At 38.9% G+C, this 26,352-nt stretch overlaps 1 protein-coding gene across 2 annotated transcripts in view; it reads left to right on the forward strand.

Moving 5' to 3' along the window:
- The first annotated feature begins 19,356 nt into the window (after nt 1-19,356).
- ths (thisbe) overlaps nt 19,357-26,352 on the forward strand; it is a 67,602-nt gene continuing 60,606 nt past the window's right edge. The window contains exons 1-2 of one of the 2 annotated variants that reach the window (XM_068291094.1): nt 19,357-19,427; nt 20,457-20,821. In XM_068291094.1, the coding sequence (XP_068147195.1) occupies nt 20,820-20,821 (2 nt within the window). In that variant the 5' untranslated portion in view covers nt 19,357-19,427; nt 20,457-20,819. Of the gene's footprint in view, nt 19,428-19,946; nt 20,073-20,456; nt 20,822-26,352 lie in introns of those variants that run through there. The other variant, XM_068291095.1, reaches the window with a different exon arrangement.

A 26,352-nucleotide genomic window follows, 5' to 3' on the forward strand; every position in this document is an offset into this window, starting at 1 on the left:
GTGACCCTAATAACACTTCTCTGCTGCCCCATGCCGCCAGCCCCCTGAACATTTCGGTCCCTTCCTTTTGAGGATTTGCTGTCTGCTGATTATTTATTCCACGCATTCCACAGCAATAACTACAAGACAACGAATTTCAAGGGAGATACCAAACCGTCTGAACTGTCCTAAATTAACAGTTTAATGTTAATTGCTTGGACAAACAAATAGTTGGCTCAATTCATTAGCAATGAGCAGAAGCGGCGGCGACGTAGGCCAAATAAGGTGGGGTCAAGCATTGCCGGCAAAGGAAATACTATCCACAATGTATGTCAATGATATAACACTTGTCCTTGTTCCCAATAGAAATGTCAGTTATTGACTAGCAGAACAGAAAGGAAGCCACTTGGGTAGGACCCGGCCAAAAAGTGTTGTAAAATACCAAAGAAATGTGCATAAATTAGTTAAGTAAATACTTTGGTCAGTTTGCCTGGAAACAATTTTGAAATAAATTATGTCAGTTGCTGCTGCTGCTGCTGCTGCTCGACTCTATCAAGTGACGCTAATGGCCATAACAAACAAACCAAACGATGCAAGTTGATGATCGGTCCCCAGCTTGGATGCTGCTGCTGCTGATGCTGCTGATGATGATGATAGTAACAGCAGTTGCAGGGCCAAAGTGATATGAGTCCAACAACGGCAACAAATTGATCAATTCATAAATAATGAAAACGTTTAGTCAAAGAAAGTGTTGAGGCCAGTCTGCTACATAAGGAGAGACATGCGGGGCATTAGCTGCATGCAACTTGAAACGTCAATTTTAATCGGCCCTGATAGAGGCCCCCCCGCATTGTAAAATACACTGAGAAAAAACCAAACCAAAACAGACTGCATTTACACATATGTATATAAGACATTAGCTCTGTCTCCTGCCGGATATGAGACATCACCATTTGATAACTTGCATAATTCTAAATTTTCAAGCTTATCGACATGAACTAATATTTTTTCATTGAGTCATAAAAATTGAGTTTAAATGTCTTTCACTTTCAGATGAGAGGTTAAAGTTTATATAAAAAGAACATTTCAATGATTTTACTCATTATGAATGTTCTCTTATACGTCTAAGTCAATGTTTCATCACAACTTTTAGTCACAGCTATGAATGAGTCAAAATTTTGGAATTTATCTGGTTTTTGACTCAAATTATATCGAGAGGAAATAAACTTTATATAGCTGATAAATATCAGGATGTGAATAATCCATCAATCAAATTGTCTGATAAGATGGACAAATAAATCTATTTTGATAATGTTTCATATCCGTAATGGGGAGGCAATCGATATGCTGCAAATACGATATATAATAATCATAAATCAATATCCGCTTATAATCAATATAGATCTTGCCTTTGTATTGACGTCATCATGAGATATAGACAAAAATATTCTGTTATTCACTTCCTTTTCCTGTCTTGATTAGGACCATTTGCTTATTTTTAATAAATTTCTAGATTCAATTGATTTCTACAAGTGTATTAGTTATGGCGGGGGGGTCGTTTGGAGGGGAGTAAAAGAAATGTTGGTCTGGTTGGCCTGTTGGAATGGTTTGCTAGTTCGTTCGACACATTCAAGAGTGAAGAGTTTTGCACTTGCGTTGGCGATTGTCACGATCGATCGGTCGATCGGTCGATGGATGGGATGGGATCGGATGGGATGGGATGGAATGGGGGTGGGGATGGGGATGGCGTCGTCGAGCCGCTGAAATAAATATTCAAATAAGAAATCAAGTTCGCTGTCGTGGTCGCCTGTTGGTGTTGATGATGTTGCTGCTGTTGTTGTTGTTGTTGTTGTGGTCACCACTTGCACATCCGCATCGGTTGGAACATTGTCGCCGCAGTTGCTGTCAACGTTTGTCAAATGAATGCCCCATCGCGTCCAAGTCGAAGGAGGCGAAATGGAAGCCGATTGCCGGCAACATTTCAACCTGGGTGGGCAATCGGGCAAAACGGCGGCTTGGCGCTCGACCGTTGACAGTTTTGTGCCCCTCGCCATCCTCCTCCCTCACATTCACATTCAAGCCAATCATCAAGCAATCTCTGGACCCATCCACGACACCACCACCACCACCACTACAATGTCTCAGGGAGCGTTCTTCAGTAGACCGGATAAGGCGTTTTTCTACATTACTTTGTTCATTGGAATTTTTGCTTTTGCTTTACTTTTTTTTTTATTTTTTTGCCTCTGCCCTGCTTAGAAATTGGAAAAACGCCCATGAAATTCTTTTGGGCCCACAGCATGTGGCTTCCTTTCAATCGATTGGCGCCTAATTTGGTGCAAAATTCACTTGTACTGGACACCAGGATACCATTTGAAGACCCCAGAAGAAGAAATGCGATTCAGTTTTTCATGTCTTTTTTGCATTTTTTTTAGAAAGTAATTGCGGCATTTGCGGTATTTGACGTGGGTGTTTTTGTTGATCGTTCGGCTGTTGGTCTGTTGGTCTTGGTTTTGGCTTGGCTTAGATACAACTGTGGCTATCTGCTTTTCGGTTTTTTGCTCTGGTATATAAATGGTCATTTGATTGTCGAACCAGTTTCGGTTTTGACATTGCAATGAGTTTTATTTATTTACTTTTTCGTCTAGCGGTAAATGGTCAAGTTTAACCCAAATTAAGAGGCGAGATTTTTGTTTATAAACTCCATTTACCAAATGTCAGGGAGCGTCTTTTCTAAAGTCAACTCGGATCGTAGGAAGATTGAGTAGAAACTTGTCAAAAAGTTGACATGAAAGAGGTCAAAGAAAGGAGGGTGCCAGGATAGATATCGATATTACTTCCCATCAGTGATTATTGGTTTGTTTAATGGGAAAGAACACTTTATACTGATTTTCCCCGCCGTCTACTCCTCAAAGCTTACCTGAAATGAATGGCTTCTTAGACCTAAGATCTATTAAAGCCATTTTTGTCTGCTTCGAATAGACCGAGCTATGTGTATATAACAGATGTCTATGATTCCAGGAGATTCTAGTTCACTTACCTTCACTCAGTTCTCCGATGTCATTTTATAACAAATTGCCAACTCTTTTTTTCCTCAACTAACTGGGTCATTAAGTAAGCTGCAGTTGATAGATACCCAGCCTGATTCTCTCATTTGACCAACTAAATAATTTTCATGGACCTTAAAGTGAAGTACGTTGGCATAATAAATCATACCAAGGATCTAACCAAACCGATCCTCTCTACCCCATTGTGTGTGTGTCCCTTGAGGGGACATTCCCGACTACTAATAAGTAAAATGAAAAATGTGCCACGCCCCTGGGCCACTTAATTGTTGGCAAACAAAATGAATGCATAATTAGTTTTAAGGGCAGCAAAAGACTAAAGACTTTCGAAGAAGACTTGAATGCAAGTTCAGTATTTTTTTTTTTTTTCGTTTTTAGTTATTTATGTGGTCAAGAAGAAGAAGAAGAAGAAGAACCACATTTTATGGTTGCTTTTTGTTCATGTTGTTCTTGTTGTTTTTGTAAATGCATTTTTAATAATTTCATTAGTATCTGCTGGCCCTAAATGTCTTGGCAACCGATATGCCATAATTTTAATGGTCACTTTATAGAGACCTCATCTTAATGTAGTGAGGAGTGGGCAGGGGGGTGGAGGGAGTGGCCTAGATAGGTTCCCATTGATAACTGAAATTAAAATTTATTCTTTTGTAATTGTCAGTGCCGTTTTACCGTTGGAATGTCTCACTTTATTTATACATTTCTTCAAAACTTAATTGGAATTTATATTATCATTGCCTTGATCAATTGTCTTTCAGTTCACATTCTACGATATGAATCTGGGCCTAAAACTTGAAACGCATAAATTTTCCGAACCCCTCCACCCCCCTCCCACCACACCCCACCCCACCAGTCAACCAAACAAAATAAAAATTAACTAACAACTATAATTTATGCATATTCTTGGACCAAATGAGCTTTTAGCTTGAATTCAGAGACCAGAGAACCAGACAAAGTTGATCAAGTTGGAGAGGCAGTAAGTATTTCTATATAACGAAAATTCAACGAAAAATTTGTTGGTTCTGTTCTGCCTGGCTAATGACTTGGCAACTTCAAATGCCGCACCTGATCCTTGAAAATGCTGTCTAAATATATTTTACAAACTATATTAAATATGAACATCATGATGAAGAGAAGCCGATTGCTATCATACGATCGCATCTCTTAGAGATCCACCAATGAAGATAAGAACCGAACCTGCCTGGGGCAGGGGCAGGAGCCGACTTATGGGGCATGGATGCATGTGAAATCAATTTTGCTGCGTTGTTGTACTTAATTAAAAACCGAATTCCTGCGCATACATTAGGGCCATGTGGATCCTTTTTCTTTGAAAACTTAATTTGCCAGATGGGTGAGTGTGTCTGTGTGTGTGTGTGGTGCGATGATAAGCCTGGTCAATTAGTAGCCAAAGGCACCTGTAATATGTAGGTAAATGTGTGAGGTCGCTGGCAAGGTATCTATCAGTTGTTGCTTTCTCTTCTTTCTTCTCACTCTTTGCTCTTTCTTTCGTATATAAATCAAATCAAAAAAAAAAAAAAACCAAAAACATTGCGTGAGGTCCACTTTACTGGGTCCAATCAATGAATTTCGTGTCCTTTTGTATTAGTAAGGACATTTCTAGTCGAAACATTAATCAATAGGTCTCTGGTCAGGTTGATTGTATTATTATTTATTTATTTATTACTCGCTTGTTTTATTAGACAATATCAAAACATTGAATATAAATCATAATTTTCTTTATTGTTATTGAGACAATGTCGGTAATTCTACGAATTTTGTCTGTTAGCCTAATGAGTTGACCATCTGAAAGTGAGAGGGGGGATATATTTGTTCCCCCAAACATATGCAATACTTTTACGACATGACCAAGTGAAATTTGTTTTTAAAAGAAATTTCAAATAGAAAAGATTTATGGCTTTTGGTACGTTTTGGTCTAATGAGATGACCTTCTAGAGAAAGCCCCCAAAGATAGGCAAAAATTTCTCTTTCAAAGTGAAATTATTTTCAAAAGCAATTGCAATTTGTAAAGATTTATAGCTAACCGCAAAAAAGATTATTACACATATCTTTTGACCATTTTTATAGCAGTTTTAAATCAATTTTAAATAGCTGCAAAATGGGGCGTAACAAATGCAACGGCCCAGTTCCTTTGCCCATATGCCCCATGTAATCCGCACATAAAATGCATAAAATTTTGTCCATAATTTATTGTCCAAAAGAGGACGAAAAAAGGTGTAGCCTGTCCTGTGTGTCCTTAGGCAGCTACCTGGGACAATTTTCTTTTTCCATCTTTTGCTGTAGGCGTTGTAAAAGGTTTCGTTGCGCTTGGCTAACCACGTTGCCGCCTGCCTCTGGCACACTTTCACCTTTCCCTTTCACCCCATATTACGTACTCTCTCTCTTTCTTTCTCTCCCACTCTTCGTCGCTGTGTCCCTGTTCTACCGCAATTTACCGGCTTAATGCATTTGCCAGTTTCTCCTTTTGTCTGTTGCAGCAATTTGGTTTGCATTGTTGCAGCAGCTGATGCTTCCATGTGGCCTTGGCACGGGTCCAGATCCAAGTGAATGTCTGTGTGTGTGTGTGTGTGTGTGTGTGTATATTATATATGCATTTTGCAATATTCTCAATTGATTTTGTTGTAGGCGTGTGCTGGGGCTTTTAATTGTCTGGCAGCAGCAGCTGCCTCAGTCATTATCCAATGTGATTCAACTCTTATGACTCATCTCCCCTCAAGAGACCCGCATTTAGCCCAAGAACATTTTTCTTAGTAAAACAACAACAACAAAATCATCAATGAACTAACAAACTAAATTTACATATCAATTTATGGGCACACGATTCACCGAGACAGAGAGGGAGAAAATATTATCTAAAGGCGCCGTTTGAAGTTCATTTTAAACGCATTACCTGGCAATCGACTGAGAGAAAATCTACTAACGGACGCCAAAAACATTTACAAGACTACAAATTTAAGGCCCAAACGTTATCAGAGAAAACCAAAAAAAGAAAAACACTTGACATGGCAAAGGAGAAAGGGCGGCTAAGAGCTGTGTCAAGTTGATTTTGTTGCAGGTCCTTTAACTAATTGCTCGCTTTAATGTCAACACGTTTCGAGCCAATGACAAGTATTTGACGTATTTCAGTTTTCTGTTCCCGTTTCTCTTATTAACAAAAAATAGATGACTGGCAATTCAAGTTGACACTTTTGGCACTTGGCAAATTTCATGAGCTGTCAAATGCACGTGACTTTCGCCCCAAAAAAAAAAAAAACAAAAATGGGACAACCCACCCAAGTTGTCTGGATAAATATTCATTGAGCTGTCATATGCTAAATATTTTGCCCATCATCTATTTTGCTGAGATCACGTGCTGCAGTTGCTTTGGCTGGTTTCAATTTCAATTTCATTTGTCATATGCCGTGTGTGTGACGCATAAAAAAGGTTATTTTGTGTAAATATTATCCTTGGCTTCCTGTGTGTCCCCTCTTTGTAAGTGTGTGTGTGTGAGTGTTTGAGGCAAATGGATTATAGTTTTAGCCACATTGTATTCATAAGTGTCATAATTCATATGAAATTTGTGTCAAAGGTGTCGCCTGTCCTTTCTGGCTTATTGACTAAGTAATATTCCAAAAAGGACATATGCCAGAAGTGTCAGAGACTGTACCCAACTTTAAAGAGAGAGAATATGATTTTGTCAAGTTCGTTGAACCAAAAAGAATCAAAAAACGACATAAAGCCACGCCCCCTTGGTGGCAGCGGAAATGCCAAACGGCAGACATGTCTGCCATTTGGACCACCAGCAAAAAACAACAACAACAACAAAAAATTTGCATTACCGGAAGCGAAAACTTGATTAAAATTTCATGGCGACGCAAAAGAAAAGTGCCCGTAAATATGCAGCAAAAACATTTTCACACACACACACACACACGCACTGAATGTCATATGTATGTGTGCCTGTAGGTGCCCAGCAAGAAGGAGTCATAAAAAGTTGTTGAAACTTCATTACATTTTCCTTTAGCACAGCTCAGCTCAGGAGATTTTCACGCCATTAGCCAAGCTCCTTCTGACTTCTGGCCTTGGCCAAAATAAAAAAAAAGAAGAAAAGAGAAAAAGAAAGGGAAATTGCAATTCATTTTCACACCAGCCAAAAAAAAGAACAGAAGAACAACACACAAAATGGTATTGCAAAAGCAAAGAAAGCCAAACGAAGCCATTTTCCATTTTCACCAGATGGAATCCTCTTTGGCTTAAAGTGAAAATTGCGATTTACGTTTCCTTTGCGTTTTGCTTCCTTCCTTAACGCTCGGTGAGGAAAAATAATAATGGCCACAACGTAAGGAAAATCATTGTGTGTGAAAATTTAACAAGGCTGCATAAATTTCACTCAGCTGCCATTTCCCTTTACCATTTTCTCCCCATTTGAGTGTTCTTACCTTAAAGTTTGTGCATTGGTAAGAGGATTTTAGATTGCTATTTATATATACTTGTAGTTGGAATTTTAGTTTTACACCTCTTACTCTCTAGTTGGAAGTGAAAGTCAGTTGGAAATCAACATAGACTTCAGATAAGTTTATCTTTCTTGAGACTACAAAGTTTCACAGACTTCAAGCAGAACTTTTTGACCCAAGGACCAAGTTGAAATGACCAGCGACATTAAGAGGGAAAAATTTGTTGGTTTTTTTTTTGACAGATTTATTTCTGTCTGTGGGAAACTTTTTTTCTCTTGCTTTTGTTACAAATTCATTGAGGAAAAGTTTTGCCTTGCCGAAGAACAGCAAAAAAGACGTAGGCGACGCGGTGTCTGCCAGACATCAGAATGAGGTCGGTTTCCCCTAGAGGAAAATAAGGAGAGAAAAAAAACAGCTGTTACATGGAAGAAGAAGAAAAAACTCGCTTTCGGGGCCATGTCCTCCTGTCTTGGGTCCACGTTTCAATAAACTTTGATTGCCGACAATTATCTGGCTTCTGGCATCAACATCAGCAAATGCTTCTGCTTTCGCTTCTGCTTGAATTTCTCGCTTATCCTTTTTGCCATTGTATTATTTATGAGTCCTTTTTCTTGTTCTGTATATGTGTGTGTGTGTGTGTGTGAGTGTGTGTTTGTATATGAGGTCCTTTGTCAAGCCGCCTTGGATTTGCTTTCAATTACTGCAGATTTCCATTGTAATGCGACGACGACAACGAAAGCGACTGGTACCCGCAGCAATTTGTGCCTTTGGGCTAACTTTGGGCTAACATCAGGCAAAACTTTTGTCGTGATTTGAGCTCTAATTGAATGATTCAAGAGGATAGAGCGGGCCAAGCAGAGGACAAAAAGAGGTCCAAGGAAATTGACAAAGAGTGGATGTTGTATTAATAAGGCTTAGTAGCCCAGTGATGAATGGAAATGTCTATAATGTTGATTGGCTTAGATCGAGTAAAATGAACTCGATATGATTTAATTGTGCATGTTCTTGTGGGGTGGGCGAATGATGGATTATAATATGGCAATTGGTTAATCTGACTATTTATGGGCAAAGTTATTGGAACAATCTAATAATAATAATCAAAATGGAGCCCATAAAACTATTCCTCTCCACCCTTGGGACAGCTATAAATATGACTGAGTGCCACGAGCCTTCGTCTAAGAATAGACCCAACAACATTGCTTTTGGGCCACCTCAAACTGAAGGCAATAAAAATTTGGGCAAACTTAAATGTTGCAGACTAAGTGGCGGCAACGCTTCAAGTTGACCTACAACATGGGGCGGCCTTGAGCAGCACTATGACGTGGTTTAGTGGCGTCAATGGTTACATTACCATGATGACGCCAGACGGTGGAAGCAACGAAAAACCCTTCACCTACCCAGTTCCTTGCTGATAAAGGCAGACCAATGGGCTTTTTTTGAGTGATTTGAAATACTTCTTCAACTAGGCCAAACATAACGTAACATAAACTCAATTCTAGTGGATAATTTATGGCTAGGCGGAACCTTTTGATCTGAAAACATAACTCCAATTGGTCAAGAACAAGCAATTAGAGTCTAATGAGGCGCAATGCAGTAGTAATAGACCCGAAAAATAGGCACAAAACCCGAAAAGAGAGTCAGGGATAGACAGAGATGGAGATGGAGGAATGTATGTTGGAAAAGTAGGCAGCAAGATGAAAAGAACATGAATGCGCAGCAGGCACAAAGAACTTGTAGAAACCCCATGCAGAAACAACGAGCAACAACAACTGGCCAACAGATAGCCATCTAGTTAGCCAACAAATTGCATAGACAGTAAAGTGGAAATCTAACAGACCCATAGAGACTCAGACCCACTCCTGCATACCCCCCTCAGCCCCCGTCAAAGCAATGGAAATGGTGAGAAATTTTCACAAATTGCAGCGGCTAAAGCGGCGCATTCATTTCACATAGTTCAAGTCCTGGACTGGCCCCGGCTGGATCCCTGGCTAATCCAGACGCAGGCGGCGGTCGCTTTTTACCGCAGATATGATTAGGAATTTAAATGCTTTTGAATTATTAAATTAGTAAATATGCAACGCCCGGCTAAGGCTCAGGCTCAGTCTCAGATCCCAGATCCCAGATCGAGCCATGCTGTTGCAGGTGCAGGTGCTGCTTAAACTCCAAAAAAAGAAGAAAAAAAAACCAGTTAAAAGTCCATTAAAACGCCAGCCAGCCAGCCAGAGAGAGAGAGGAGAAGAGAAAGAGTAAGCCTCCACCGTGTGGCACAGTGGTTTGTGATGCCATAATAATTGGACATCGACAGCATTGAGCGACTAGTCTCTTCTCTTTGGCTGCACAGTTCGATATATTCCTCCTCCAATCGTTGATGCTGGGCTCGTTTTGTTCTTGTTCGCTGTTGCTGTTGCTTTTGTTGTAATTACACGCCGCCATAAGCCCGCCCCAGTCGCAGTCCGTGCCGCACTCCACTCTACTTTACTCCACTCCACTCAACTCCGTGTGCGCTGCGTGTAATCGAATCTATCAATCTATGAGATAAATCTTATTTTCTAATCTTGTTATCGTGCGCGCCGCGTTCGACTTAAAATTGCTACAGCCCAGGCTCGTGGCGGCCTTTGGATCATGGAGAGACTAGGTCTGGGTTGTAGCCACAGCTTGTTCGCCTTTTTTGTTCGGTTTTCGATCGGCTAGTAAATTTTGTGCAGCATTTCCGCCCCGTTCCGCAAGGAAAGAAAACTTGTGCATAAATTGGCATAAGTGGACAGCAGGCTGGAAGGTGTTTCTTATGGTTAATGCAACAGTTATTTTAAAGCAAGAGGCTAGGGGAGGGGCAATAGATTAGATAATGAGCCCCACATTGGGCGCCAAAAATTCAAAATGCATCTAAAGACCCAAATCGAATTGAAATATCGTACAGAAGGCATTTATCTATAGTCAGTCTACGCTAACCCTTGCCAACAGCTCGACTTCTCTAGACGTCCAAACAATGACACACTAAAAATAGCCAGAAAATGGCGCCCAATGCGAGGCACAGGTAGCCACAAAATGCAAAAATCTGGAAACGAAAACGCGAAAAGCAATTAAGTTCGAGATTAATTTACGCGCGCTTGAAACATTTAACAAAAATATTAAGAAACACAAATGAACGTCTCGAAGTGGCCCAAGCCTAAGGCCGACATACATAGCGCCCTTTTCTACAACATTTCTGAAGGCGTTCGAGCTCCCTCGGTGGCTGCTGGGAGCACATTGATTGAAAAAGAGGAACAAAAAGAGGAAAGAAACGATGAAAAGTCCATGAGATGCTATGCACTATTGGCAGCTGGGACCACAGACAAATCGACAGACATCCTATTCCTATACACATACGTGGTGGGCAATATTTAAACTAAAATGAACAAAAGATGCAAAGCGAAGCCGACACAGTTCTCCAACGATGATGACTGCCTATGATAATGATGATCTCGGTGATGATGATAATGATGATGTTGTTCTCGTAGGGTACTTGCTGGGCTAGCTGACGCCAGATGAAGGAATGGTTATGAGTATGTATGTAGAATGGGTTGCCCGTGCCCCAGGTTTTTAGAACAGCGTTGTAGCGTGGCATGTTTACTTAACGAATCCCAACCCAAAAGCCACTTGAGGCAGCCTGCAGTCGCTCACCCCTTCTCCCCCGTCCAGGCGTAGTGATGGACTGCCGATTGCTAGTAGTGACTGCTGAGGTCAAGTGTAGTTTATAATTTTTTGTTTCAATATCGGCAATCGACTATATGGTAGATTATTTATTTATTTTTTCCTTGTCCATTGTCCAGTGATGTTGTGTCTGCATTGAGTTATATGAGGAAGTTGTTGTCATTATGGGAATATGATAAAGGAGAGCATGTTTTAGAGAATATATTGAAGGATATTTTGTAAAACAAAGTATCAAAGTATTCCCCATCTTTCAAGAAACCGCCTAAGATCACTCCATTTACTTTGATTGCAATGTCTGACCTAGTGAACAATGAGACTAAAAACTTGTATGGAAGTTCACTTTGCATTTGGTAACAACAACAACAGCTACAAAAACACTTGACCAACACCCAAGTCTAATGATTTGACCAACAACTACTAACAACATGTAGAGATGGAGATGGTGATGACTGGAAAGGAGATGGAGATGGTAGTTGGTAGTTGGTATGTAGATGCAAATGCAGACACATGGTCAGGCCAAAACTATTTGCATTTACATTTTAGCACTTCAACAAAGTCTGAGCTACGATGACAGAGGAGGCCAAGGGAAACGGGTGAATAGGATGGGAGGAGGGCAGTTAAAGACGGGGAGGGAATGCGGAGTATTTGTGCTGATTGCGCATGCAAAGTCACAGACACATGGGCCACCAAATGAAAGTAGGACCGACAATTGGCTTTGGCTTTGGCTTTTGCTTATACAATATATAACTTAATTCTGTTGCTTTTTTTCCACATCTGACAGCCACGCCCACAGTAGAAAAAAAGGCGCATGGTAAGGGGTGCGAGGGAGTGTAACAAACAAGATTGAGTTTTTCCACCTGTGCCATTGTATAGTTTGTAGACTGTAAAAAGGTGGAGCAGAGGGTGTGGGCGAGTGGGATGCGCGTATCTAATTACAAGGAACCAAACCAGGCGCTGATTTCAAAGATAAATTGCCGACGACAACAACGATGGAGCCTGGACCAAGTCCAGGTTCAGTTCCATGTCCATGTCCATTTCCATGTCCAGTTCTTGGCCAGTGATGGATGTATTTATGCGCTGCTGCGACGCCGACGCCAGTGAAAATAAACAACAGTTTATTGGCATTGCCAGCGACTCGGCATCGCCTCCAAAACCTCCAAACACCAACTAAACCTGGAACTCGTCGTCGTCGACATCTCATAGTGAATGCATACATATATGCATATCTCATCCATATGTATGTCTGTCTGTGTCCAGAGTTTTTTTTTTTCATTTTTCTTTTTAAAGCATTTTAATTGTTTAACAACATTTATGTGTGTGTGTGTGTGAAGGCATCTCTAGGCGAAGGTGTCGTTTTTAGGTCTAGAACCAGAACCAGAAACAGAAATATTTCTCTGCCTTAGCGGAATTTTTATGAGGAAGCGAATTTTTTATGCCGCCCTCAAACAACGAAGGAACGAACAAACGTACTTCAATGACTGACAGCGGCGCTTTGCCCATGAAAAAAAAAAGGCGACATTTGATTTATGTTATAGTTTGACCAATGCATTTTGTCTAGCTCTCATGATTTAGGTTCGTTCTATTCTATGATTATGTACCTCCAAAAGGTAGTAAAAGGTAAACACAATTCGAACAAAAACCCACAACAACGAATCGGGAATTATTACCATTTTCACTTGTTATTTTTGCACACTCCGAAAAATCTTTGAATCCATAAATAATTCGGCGTCAATATTATGGTCAATAAGGAACGTGTTCCAAAGTTTCAAGACTTTCAGTCGTATCGAAACATATTATAATATCAGTCTAACAAGTTTTGTTATCAGACGTTTTTATGCTAATAGAGATCTTCTATTGATTATAGCAATATCAATAAATAATTAGAGATTGTTGTCTATTTGCATAGGTAAACTATTTTCTTAATCAGATATATCAACAAGTTTTTTCATTATAAAACCACAAGGTACACTTTTTTTTGCCATATTTTCATTATTAACTCTTTTACAAAGAGGAATAACTTTTTTTAAAGGATCTTTCTTTTTAGTTTGATATCAATCTTAAATAGGCAATCAAAAAATGTATTGATTTCTATGACTGGGCACTTGACAATTTTGGTAAATATTTACTCTTTCTTTTAGATATTGGCATTCTAACTACTTTTTATCTGAATCTGATTCTTTGATTTAGCTGAAAGTGTTATAAGTGTGTGAGCTTATGAATTTGCCTTACTCTACATTAGCTATTAAAATGATTTCGATGGAAAACTTTATTCTTTAAAGGTTTTCGTAATGGGCTTTTTATTAAAGTTTCTTTTAAGAGGTACTTACATACATATATTAGTTGGTAGTTTAGGATATTATTTTGTTGGATTAACAAAGAAATCGTTTGTCTTTAAAATACAACTCAAGCAAATAAGTTCTTATGTCCTTGTGACTTTTTGTTTATTATCTAAAGACTCCAATTAGACCAGTCTGCACCAGCAAGATCATGGCTCTTTGGATTAATTTGCTAGATACCTTCTCTCACTTTGAAATTTATATTGTGATTGTTCAGCTTTTGGTTTTCTTCTTGCTGCAAAGGTTACTAGAGGTAAACGAAAGTAAAAGTCCAACAATTGACCACTCACATTACACAAGAAGAAAACTGCGAAAACTTGGCTAAAAAACTAACGAGCCTCAAAAAAAAAAAAAACAAAATAAAAACTCAAACAGAAATCAATGCAAATGAAGATCCCCAAGCAAAATATTTGCCTAATTACCAAAGCACAAAAAAAAAAAAAGAAACTAGTGGAAAAAATTTTTGACATCTATGAAACTTTACCGATCGGTAGACAGATGCGAAAACTGACAGCTAACAACGGAAAAACAGCAATAACAACAAAATATTGGCAATGTGTTAGAAAACAAAAAAAATGGGCAATGAATTTTTTTCCTTTAACTAGAAAGACGCAACAGTAGTTGGACATTGTACCCACCGCACCCCAAACCGAACCCCTTCAATTGGGCATGTAATGAAAATGGAACTCTGCCCCGCCTGGCCCCTCCCCCCAGTTATCTCCTTTGCGCCTCTCTGTCCAGTCATGCGATGCGGTTGTTTACGCGGCATAATGAGTTATTAGAAAACGTTTAATAATTTGCATAAATCAACAAACAGCCAGGCAAACCAACCAGAGGCAATGCCTATAAAGTTGTATAGAAAACAACAAAATACAAAAACAAAAAACAAAAAAAAAGCCACCAATAAAAAAATACATATTTGTATATATGAAAATAGTGGAATTTGACAAAAAGTCGAAGAGAAAAAATTCCACAGATTTAATTAAAGAGCCGACTGTAAAGTGCCCTGTGAGAAGTGCTACAGAATAGAAATCATTTAGAATTAAAAAGCCAACAAAAATCTTAAAATATTCAGATGTGATATTTGTGATCGATAGAAAAGGAATGCTTCATGCAAGTCGTTCCTTATACATTTTTTTTACTTCTTGCCAAATTGTAGTCGATTAAATCGGACTTAAGGCCCATATTGAATTTAAATAAGTTCTTAACTTTAAAAAAAACTAAAATTTAGCTATTGTTTGGAAAAATGTAATTGAAAATCGATTGTGTTTGATTATATCCTGTAGATGGCAGCGTTTCCAACTAAAGTGTCTGGATTCACATTCAAAATCCTTTAATCTCATATAATATGCTAATTTTAGATAGTTTGTTATCACTGATAACTCTCCTTTGATGTCGTGGATTTCAGGACAAGTCAAATTAATTTAATTTTGCAATCCTTTACAAAAGTAAAGTCGAGGATCAATTAGTTACTTGGAAATATTCAAAAATATATGTATATACATAGTTGACAAATATTTGAGACCGAATTTGATTCTGCAGTTTTCTCCCACCCGCTTTATATCGACTCCTAGACCACAGTCTTTAACATACCCTCTTTGATTATCCTCCACATCGAGGGTATTCAAAAACTTGTTGACATTTTTGGTACGCGCAATTGCAAAAATGAACCGAGTACGAGTGCTTTTGCCATTGCGGTATGTCTTGGGTAAATAAATATGACCAAAAATAAAAACTGAAAATCTAAATTCATTTCACGATAAGTATCTTTGAAATTGTTTGGTATCTGTGTAGCTGTAGTTTTTTTTTTTCGAACGTTTTTTGTTTTTGTTTTAATTTAAAGCCGGGTACAAAGTTTGTTGAATACAAAATAAAAACTCATGAATGAATGAATGAAAACCAAATAAACAAGCCTTCACATGGTGATTTTTTTCGCTCTCTTATACTCGAGTTTTAAGATAAGATAAGATTAGGTTTCTATTTTCAGGTGGGGGGTGGCGGTTGTTACATATCTTTGAGATGGCGTAGATTCCCATAAGTAATCAAAAAAAGAAAACTTTTCATATTCAGCGATCTGAGATGCGATAAAGGTTAATTAAGAGTAACGAAAAAAAAAAAAAATATTATTACTAGAATGCAAAAATTCTTTATAATAAAATTTTTAAGAATTTGCTTGTAAATATCTGTTGAATTGGATAATCTCTCATAATATTTGCATCAAGTTAACAAATTTGACTTCTAAACCGGATTCCATGGAACTTCAAAGTTCAGATGGCCTCATTGGAATTTAACAGAGGAAACTTTCAACCGGATATTGTCTAACTATAACCAATTATATTCTACTTTTTGTTTGTCTTCATAAAGACCAAACCCCAAAAAAAAAAACCAACTGATTTTTAAATATTTGCTTTCTATTTATGTTTTATGCGGATTGTCAACATTGACAGTAATAAATTGATTATAATTTTTATCTATTTTTAGCTACCAATTCTTGGCCTAACCCAAAAATAGTCAAATATTTTCTTATTATTTTGAGGTGTTAACCAAAGTTTATACCCTTGCAAAATGGGTAAGTCTACTAAACTGATTTTTTAGCTTGATCAACATTCAAAAAGTGTCGTAATGAAGAATTTCTGAAAACTTTTCATATCCATCATAGAATTAACTGCTATTGCTTGTTTTTTTTTTCGGACTTTGTTTTCGGCTTGCCAAATTCCAAGCCATGCAATCTTGTCAGAGACATCATCAGCTAAGCTATAGTTATAACCGTGGCCAATGCGTTTTTAACAAGGTGCGATAAACAACAAATTAATGATCTGGCACGACGACAGCCCAACACAGTCGGCATCGCCATCCTCATTGGAATCGGCGTTGGAGTCCATCTCATAGTGCACCAGGCAGGGCGCCGCTTCAAACTCAAATTCACAAGATATCGGCATGGGGGTTACCCTGTAGAGAATACATATCTCCCACTAAAATGTAGTAGAAGATTGTCTTGTTTCTTTCACGTTTCGCCTTAATATGGTCCATAAATTGTTTTCAATTGTTGTCTTTTGGGTTTGAACTAACTTCCATTAGATTTTATCATACAATACAAGTCTTTCTCTTGAATACTTTTCCAGGGTATCAAGAAAAGAAACCAGCATTCAATGGGTTCGAACTTCGAAGGGTTCTTTTTCAAGCGTTTCCCAGCGAACAATTCATAATTGTCATTTATTTATTGCTCAGATATTGCAAGCTTGATTTTACGGGCGCTTATTAAAATGAATTTTTCAACACACACACACACACACAAGCGCACACACACCGATAGCGAGGGACAACAACTGGTGGACCTGATCGAAAGCTTCGATATGTGACTATATCTATGTCTCCATCTCTCTCTATCTCTGGTTATCTCTTTTGAAATTTTGTATCTTCTTCTCTCCCCTTTGGAGGTTTTATTACATTGCATCGCCACCCGCTGAGCATGCGTGTAACTTATTTTTTACGACTCTAAAGGTTTTCTTTTCTTATTTTTGTTTTGTTGTTTTTGTGGCATTCATGTTGTTGTTGTTGTTGTTGTTGTCCTTGGCTCTTTTGTTTAGCGGGTGGATCTGAATATGTGCAATTTGTTACTCCTTGGTGTTCGCACCATTAAGATCAGTTGAGATTCGATTTGGCTATGGGCCATGTCCTTTCTGTTTTGTTTGGTGTTGCTGAAATTAATAGTTTACCACATTTAAGGATCTATGATTAATGAATCGCAACTATCGCTGAATTAATGCTGTCAATATATCACACAAACACACACACACACACACACACACACACACTAACCGATGTCGATGTTGCGTGTGCGCATTGCGTGAGTAATAATAATGATAATGATAAGTATGCTGCTCACATGTCGGCAATGTCTGACGATCCTGCCCCAGAGCCACAGTAAAACACTTTAGCTCCATGTGTGTGTGTGTGTGTGTGCTTGAGTCATGTTTGTTGCAACTCAAACCATTTGGTTTGGCCCAGACGTAACGAAAATCGCATGCGAGAAGTGCCAAAGATATCAATCATTTGGCAAGGGGGTGAGCTAGAAACTACCCCCAAAGGCAGCAACAAATAGGGTGACCAGCTTACCCAAATTAAAAGATGTGTTTGGAATAGAATACTTCAGATTTGGTATTAAAAATTCATATAGAAGCTTAACTCTTTGGTTTAAGATGGTCACTTAAATAAGATTAATTACATTTACTTTTGTTAACCCGTCTTAAAAAGCAAATAGGAGCCTTGTTAAGCTTTAGTAGACCAATTGGTCACCCCAAAGTTATGATGGCTTCAAAGCTAATGTTTGCTTGGTCATCAAATTTCAACCCTTAAGATACTTTTACATATGCCGCTTACTCTTTGCGACTCTCTTGATTGTAATTTATGCCAGAGCCATAATTTATCGCATGCAATATTAAGCGAAATTCTCTTTGTCGAAATGAAAGAGTCGCAATTCGCCAAGTTGCAACGAAGACATCCGATGTTGTAGACGAAGCTTTCTCAACTTGAAGAGCTCCTGGCACAAGTTCAGTTGCAATCAACTCGCTCGCTTGCGGTTGTTGCTGTTGTTGTTTGTTGTTATTAGCCTCAAGTGGTAAGCATACAGACAGTCACCGCCTCCCGTTCAGCTGCCCCCTCCCCGCCTAACCAGCCTAACCCCCCTCCACAACGCCTATATCATTCATATCACGCGACGCAGCTGGCCGGTCTTCGGTCTCCGTCCAATAAGAAGAAGTAAACCCATTGCCTGCTGCTCTGTTTCTGCTGCTGCTGCAGAGACAAAGAGAAAGACCAAGAGAAAGAGAGGGCGAGCGAGAAACCGAGAGACAAGGCTGGCCCCCGGCCTAGTCGGCCTGGTCGGCCAGTTTCTCATCGCATTTAGTTGGGTTCACAACAAAAATATCATGAAACCGCAAAGTCGCGAGTCGAAAAGTCGTAACGGGGAACGAAACGAAACGAATAACCAAACTAAACCAAGTCAAAACGAAACGAAATTGGTCGGAATGTGTCGCGTTTTCAATGAGTTTAATTAACTAGTTAATTAATTAATTGGTTTTAACAAAGTGGAGAAAAAGAAACGCTTGATTAATATGTTAATTATGCAAATTCAATTGCATCACGAAAATTTTCGAAGCTCCCCTCACGAAAATGCAATCAATCTAACTAAGCTTAACACCTGAGTGACAACCGAAGGACGGTGACTAAAGAAATCTTTCCACCCTCTCCTTAAACTATTTTGTGGTAAAACCATTCGCATTAAGCAACATTTGAGCCATTTAAGCCGTTTAGACAGCCCAAAAAAGTGGGGAAGGATAGACCATGTTTACTTGGGTGGAAAAGGGGGAATCCCTTGGCTTAAAAAGAACTGTTGGTTAGGCACAATGAGTCATCAAAGAGAGCAAAGGACTAACTTTTAGTTGAGCTTTCAGCTCAAGTCTTTACACGATCATGAAGATTAGACTGCTAAAAACAGAGGATTTACAATCCTCGCTTAAGACCTTAAGGCGAGCTTTAAGCTCTATAATCTCTTAGTTTCAAAATTTTTACAGTTGTTTCTCTTAGAAAGGACACACGTGCTAAACAAAAAATCTCTTACAGCTTACACCTGAGAATGACTTATGCGCAGCAGCAAAGTCTCTCTCTCTCTCTCTGCCTTCCTCTGTTGAATTGCACGTGCAAGTTCTCCGTTCTCTCTTGCGGTCGACAACTCTCTGAATCTTTCTCTCTCTCTTTGTCTCTGTGGGGCTTTTTTTCTCTCTGTTCAGTGTGTTGCAGTGCTTCCCATATAAATGTTTGACACTTGTGACATTTTTGACACACAAATCAATTGTTACGTGAATTTTCAACGCGTCGTGCAGCAGCCACAACGACTCCGACATCGATGACGGGTAAAACGGTTACAACCAACCACAAAAAATAAATTCAACTAAATTACTTCAACAACAAATTGTTAAAAAAAAAAACCGAAAATTTCACAATATATTATTCATAAATTTGAAATGCTTTGAAAAAAGTTTTAGCAAAACCAAAATGGAAAATGTTGCCTACATTCGTGCGCTAAGTGTGTGACATAATTTTGGCCAAGACGAACTTTGATTTCCGCCTATTAATTAATGGATTCAATAGATATAAACATGTGTACATATGATTTTAAAGGAAATTCCATGAAATGTTCATAGGGTTTTTCGGTGTCGTTATGAACGTGTGCCTCAACTACTAATACTACATGCTACTCTACTACTACTACCACTTGGTGGCTTGGGTGCAAATCGATTTCTGTTTCCGGCATTTTTCACGTGGTTTTTGCGGCCCCCTTTTCTGGCTTGCCAATCCGTTTGTAGCTCTGTCCATCCAACTGTCTGTCCGTCTGTTGGTCTGTACGTCCGTATGTTTAGCCAGCCTTTTTCGTGCACTTTTGGCATTTTTGTTTTCTTCTTTTTATTTTTTTTGTTGCTAACGATTTTTCCCACAGAAAACACAACACACAAAATAGAGCGAAACGTGTCAGGCCAGGCCAGAGAACATTAAGAGAGGTTGCTAGTCAGATGGGCTGATGGCGTGCTGTTTGCGGTGTGTGGGAGGTGAGGTAGAGGGGTGGCATGCCACACAAATACTCGTAGAATCGTAAAATGTTTGGTGTTTTTCTTTTCAGTTTTTGCCAGCAAGGCCTAAAAGTAAGCATAGTTTATCGAAATCGTTTTTGATTTCCTGCCTTCGGCCTGTTTTTATTTTCCTGACTGGGTTTTCCCCCTTATTATTTGCCTTGTACGGCCATTAGATGGGGTCTCTTGGTTTCGGTCTTCTTCAATGTTTCGGTTTCGGTTTCAATTTCAGTCAGCTGCTGATTTTCACGTGCCACGTGTCGTATGAGTAACGTACATACATATATATAAATGGATATGCTTACCTAATTTCAGTTGCATCTACAACACATAAAACATTTACTCAAAGACTGTGTAACAAAAATGTAATAAAAAAAAATATATAAAATTAAACTTAAATCATTAAAATTAATTCAGAAAAAGTTTATAAAGTGGTTGCCTCAATAAACAAAATATAAAATTAAAAAAAAAAAAAGAAAAGTGTGTTCAAAATTCTAAAAATCAAAAGTAAATCTAATTAATATATCACATAATTAATGCAAAATTTTTATAATCATTAATGTAATAATTGGTAAATTTAAGCCAAAGTGCTGAGACTTTATGACAAAGAAGCGTAGACGAAATACGAATGCAAATTAGATGCAAAATAAATGGGTAAAATGAGGTCAAGTAAATACGATGTAAGTATATAATTCTTAAAAATTAATACAACAAACTTTAAGAAATAGTTTTTTATACATTAATAAGTCGAGTTGAAGCTAGTTAACAATTTAAATTTAACAATTTTTAGTCAAAATGTGAAATACTTAAGTATTTTGTTAATTTCATGTACTTGAGTCCTCTTGTTATCAACTTTCACTGCTAAAAGTTATGCCCATGGGGACATTTACTTGTTTTTTTTTGCTGAAATATATCTTGTATAATTTCGTTGATGCTTTGATTCTTGGCCAATGGAAATTGCCAATCAATTTGTCTTTCAACTTGACCAACGAAGGTTACATCAAGAGTTGAAAAGAATTTACATAATCATTTAACTCATGGCCCACATTTTAGGTGATTATCTTTTGGAGCTGTCCAGCTTGGTCGAAACGAAGAAACAAAATGCACATAAATTAAAAACAAAGATGGAAAACAACACCGACATATGTATGTATGTATGTATGGGGGCATGGACATGAATACTCAGTGTTACTCTCTGTCTTACCATTGCCTGACTGCCCTTAATCTTGAATTACAAATCGAGTGCAATTATCTGGCTGTTTGCAATGAGTTTCCTGATTCTAGCCTCACGGGGCTTTGGCAATTTGTTTTCACACTTTACGATTTGCCTGCTTTGGCTGACTGCCTGCCACCGGCGGGCATCAATGTTTTTCGATAAGCGTCGACAACTGGCTCCAGCTCCAACTCTGGATTGTCTTGCCCGGCCTAGGCCCTAGTTTATGTGGTTTGGTTTTCGCAATTGCATGTTTGGTTTACAACAACAACAACAATTCATCGATATGTTGTTGTGGTTGCCCTCCCCACTCAATATCAGTCGGCTACTGTGTGTGTGCGCCTTTTAAATTTTACATTTAATTGATTTGTCAACACAAATGTCTGTCCACTTCTTGTTTCCTGGCTTTGAGCTGGCCTGGTCTGATGTCGTGTGTTCTCCTAAGCGGCTTAGCCCTGGCATCGAGGCTTAAGTGGAACTCCAAGTTTGACTAAATGGATGAGTTATGCTGCATAAATTGCCGACTTTAGTTGGAAAACGAAAGTCGAGTGCAGCAGCCCCCATCAGAATGAAAGGGGAGGAGTGTGTGAGGGCACACATCAAAAGAGCTCAAACTTTGCCGAGGTTTACAATCATCAATCATAATGTTGTCCACGCACCATGCAACATGCGGTGCAACACTCAAGTGGCAGAAGCACACAACAATTTCGCATTTGTTTCCCTTTCTTTTGTTGGTTAATCGTCGGAAAGTTGCCAACTCATTCACTTTCTGAGCTCCTGAATCAAAGTTCTTAATGCGTGATGTGTGGGCGCTCCCTACGTGTTTCGATTGTTGATGGGGTTTTGCCTCGCCGAATGTGGCACAGTGGTATTGATGGGGGCAAGTGTCTATACAACTGCAGAATGTGTGCCTTCAGCCAGGCAGAGACTATGAAACGTGTTTCTGCCCACTAAGTCTTGCTTTTCTAGAAATTTTCGTCCTCACTATCTTCTAGAAGCAATAAATTACATATGTTGCTAGTTTATGTATACTTAACTTAATTTGTTTCAAACTATTGATTTCTAAGCAAGTTTTATCTTATAGATTCCTAATTGCCGAAACTACATCTTATTTAAGTTCTAAAGTATCTAATGTCCTTTTACTTAAAGGTATGACTAGGTAAGTTTTGGCTTTTATTCAAAATTTTTAGGTGCTTAGCTTGGCCAAAAGAACCTTCTTTAAGTACTCATTTTTGGTACTCAAAAGTATAAACAATTAAAACTGTTTTCATTTCGGAATATACATTCGTTCCACTGTTTGCTTTGACACTTGCCAATATTCTTGTTTTGTGTAGCTTTTTTGTCTGTCTGTCTGAGTCTTTGTTGTCTTTGTTGTGGGTAGCGCCGTGGTCCTTCTGGAATTAAGTTGTCTTGGCTCAATGGGGCCATTGTCTACCAATTCTTTAGCTTTTGCCTTATTAATTGTGTGCGAATGTTGGCACAATTTGTCAATATTATCGTGCCAAACATGAGCATTTTGCCAGACATAGCCACCAGGCATACGCATCTATCTACAAACCAAAATCCAGCCGAAAAAAAGACGAAAACCAAAAAAAAAGACCGACTGTTTGTCTAAGTAATTTAAGATTTATGAATTCACTCGAATTTGCCTGCATATCTTATTGGGCGGGAGGAGACGTGGCAGAAGGTGGAGTATCAACATATGTCTACGTTGTCTTTCGCCTAGGGGCCTGACACACTACATACAAATAGTATTTGCTCTGGCACCATATGTCTCTATGCTTTACGACTTTATAATGCCCTGTTAATTGGGTCAACGAAGGCGACGGGCGACGACGCATGTTTTTGTGAAATGTTTGATAAACGCTTTGTGGCATTGCCTCCTGACACAACTCATACATATTAATATGCCTGGCCCCAGGTGTGTGGGGAGTGGGTGAGTGGGATGAAGGGGCGCAGGAGGGGGAGGGAGTGTGTGGTTGTGCCACCACATTTATTTGGGTGTTGTTGACTGTCTAAGTAGGTTTGCCGGACATTGACAGTGGCTGGGAGTCGAACCACTGGAAAGCTGCAATTTGCAATTTGCAATTAACTTGCGTGGGAGTGTGGGGAAGTGACCGAAACAGGAAGCGACATTTGATTTGTGGGTGTGGAGGCAGCTTCTGGTTAATGGCTAAAAATATAATGGCATATAAAGTAAAAAATGTCACCGGAAGAAATGACAACAAACTGGAGCAAATTTCCTACACATACCTACAAATTGCTCAAAAGTCGATAACGAATTGGAGTAAAAATTAATTGATTATCACAGAGTTCAGTTTGCCAACAACAAACATTAAGTATTATAGGATCATGTTACAATTTTGTGAGTAATTTAACTACACTTTCAATAACACTGTCCTGCAGGTATTAGTTGTCTACTCAAATCTATGCTCGGTGAAACATATAAGAGAAATACTAACTTATTCGATTCAAGGACTATGTCTTTCTGTTTTCCACTTTCAGTAGTTTGTATATCGAAGTTTCCTACTCATCTCTTTCAAGCTTCAAAGTTTTGAGTCCTTTCCTGCCAAATTCCATGTTGTAAATATTTTCATTTTCATGTCTCTGTTGTCCAGTGTAAAAGTGTAAAGTTGGGCAATGAGCTGTGTTCAAATTTTTGTTAACCTGGGATTAACTATTAAATTGAAATTGGTTTCTGAGTTCAATTAATTTTTGGTTTTCTGTTAAGTGACTTATCCAGCTCAACTCTAACGACAACTTGACTGCGGCTGCGGCTGCTGCTGCTGATCGATAGAAAGCGAAAACTCGACAATTTTCACAACATTGTTGAGGTTGGCCGCTAAGCCGCGAAAGTAAATAATCCAATTATCGCACACACATGCGCTCGCCCATAGCATAAATAAAATCATTTGATAAGACAAGACGCAGTGGCTATAGAGACATGGCAAATCGAGTTGGCTTAGAGTCCCTGGGAGATTGGTTGGCTATCTGGCTGGCTGGCAAATTGCATAAACATGTTGACCATGTTGAGTATGTTGGCCACGTTAGTAGTAGTAGTTGTAGCCACTGAGGAAGTAAGTCAGTTAGTCAGCACAGTCCACGTCTCCTGGCATTTGAAATATGCTGCATTAATATGCCGATAAATATTTCTCTGGCCAACAACTCAATTAGATGACAGCAAAATTAAATGGCATGAAATATACTCATGTTGATGGGGCAACTAAGACTGCCTGCTGCCTGCTGCCTGTTTCTCCCCCTGATCCTCCTTCTCCACCTTCTGCCCCCCCACGATCCATCCTAAAGCATTTTTATTCCCATTTCCACTTCGTGTGCATTGTGTCAATGTCAGTGACGACGACGTCGTCGACGATGTTGTCTTCTGGTCGTTGTCTGGTGTCTGATCATCTGTGTTCTTCGTTCTGCGTGCGTGTCAGCAATTTGACAGACATTCATCAGTTTGGTCGCCACTTTCCAGTGGAGCGCCTTGGCTTGGGCTTGGTTTTGGCGTTGGCTTTGGATATGTGTTTTTGGCTTTGCCTTTGGCTTGGGTCTGTGCCTGTCGCATACTCAATCATTGACTCAAGTTGCAGTCCAAAAGTTGCCGTTAGAGATGCAGGCGTGATTGACCAATCTAAACCACACGAGACTAAAAAACGTGAAGAATTCTCTAGACAAAGTGTCAAAAAGTAAAGCAAAAAGGCAAAGTTTGTTGCTCCTTCTCTTCTCAAAAAGACTTTGCTTCCACTTTTTGGTTTCTTTCGCAGAGTTTATGCACTTGACAACGACAAATTGGCGCCAGTTGGTAGTCAATATTCTGTTCCTGGCACTTTTAGTGACAAATGCTTTTACTCTTAATGACTTTAATAATTATTAAGTTCTGCTTTTTCTAGTTTTTTTTATAGACTAGGTGGTTTAAAGAAAGAACAGAGGGGCTATTAATAGATACAGATATCAGATTTATTTGTCTAATTAAAGTAATTAAATGTTATATAAAGCCAGTCATTAAGTACACATGAAAAAAAGCTTTATTCTTGGGCACAAATGTTTCAAAAACGTAAGCAAGAATTGCTCATACTGACCATATATATAAAGCAAATGTTCTTCTGGCTATATGCAGTTGACACTTTGCTTTAGATATTTAATGACCAACCGAAGATTCTAACATTTCTCCATTTTAATTTGAATAGGTTTTCATTTAGTTTAATAGGTGAAACAACATTAACTTATCGAACTTTGTAGGCTTCCTTTAAGAATGAATCATTTAGACCCAGAAAAATGTTAAAACTTTGTTTTCAAAACGCAATAAAGAAGAGCCGAAGCCTAGAAGGATTGTGGATAACACCAGATATTCAATTGATGCCTTTCCAAGTCCACTAATCCTTTCTTAAGTTACTTGGCTATGTAAATTGTCTATCACGATGTCATCTCTATGGCTTACAGATGTCATTGCAGTGCGGCTTTTGTGTTGTCTTTGCGTTTGTATCGTGCTTACAATGTACTATACAGATGTATAAATATGTATGTATGTATATATAATTGATTTTGCCCCTAGCTGGAAACTGTTAAATTGTATGTTGTAGTTGTTGTTGTTGTTGTTGCTGTTTGAACATTTGGGGAATGCTGCCTGGTTGCTTGCCTCTGCCTGAGCAAGTGCCACTGCCTGTGCCTGGCGGCGTTGTCATATTAATGTCAAAAAGATTGCACTTGATCATGAATTGTATGCGCGACTTTTAGGAATGGGGCAACGGGAATGAGGCATGTATGCATGTGCGGAGGGATTGGGCGGGGGGAATGGGGCGAATTGCGTGTTTGCCAATTTACACTTGCGACTACCAACAACCACAACGTGGGCAGCTCTTAAGATGTGACTTTTGCTTCTGCATCTGTGGGAAAGTGCCTTCTTCTTCATCATCATCATCATCACCATCAACATCATCTTCATCTTCAGTGGCAGATTCAAAGTGTAAAGAATGTGTATTTGCCCTGGGTGAAAGG

This window comes from Drosophila tropicalis, unplaced genomic scaffold, assembly GCF_018151085.1.
Source record: "Drosophila tropicalis isolate 14030-0801.00 unplaced genomic scaffold, ASM1815108v1 contig_593, whole genome shotgun sequence".
Taxonomy (NCBI): Eukaryota; Metazoa; Arthropoda; class Insecta; order Diptera; family Drosophilidae; genus Drosophila; species Drosophila tropicalis.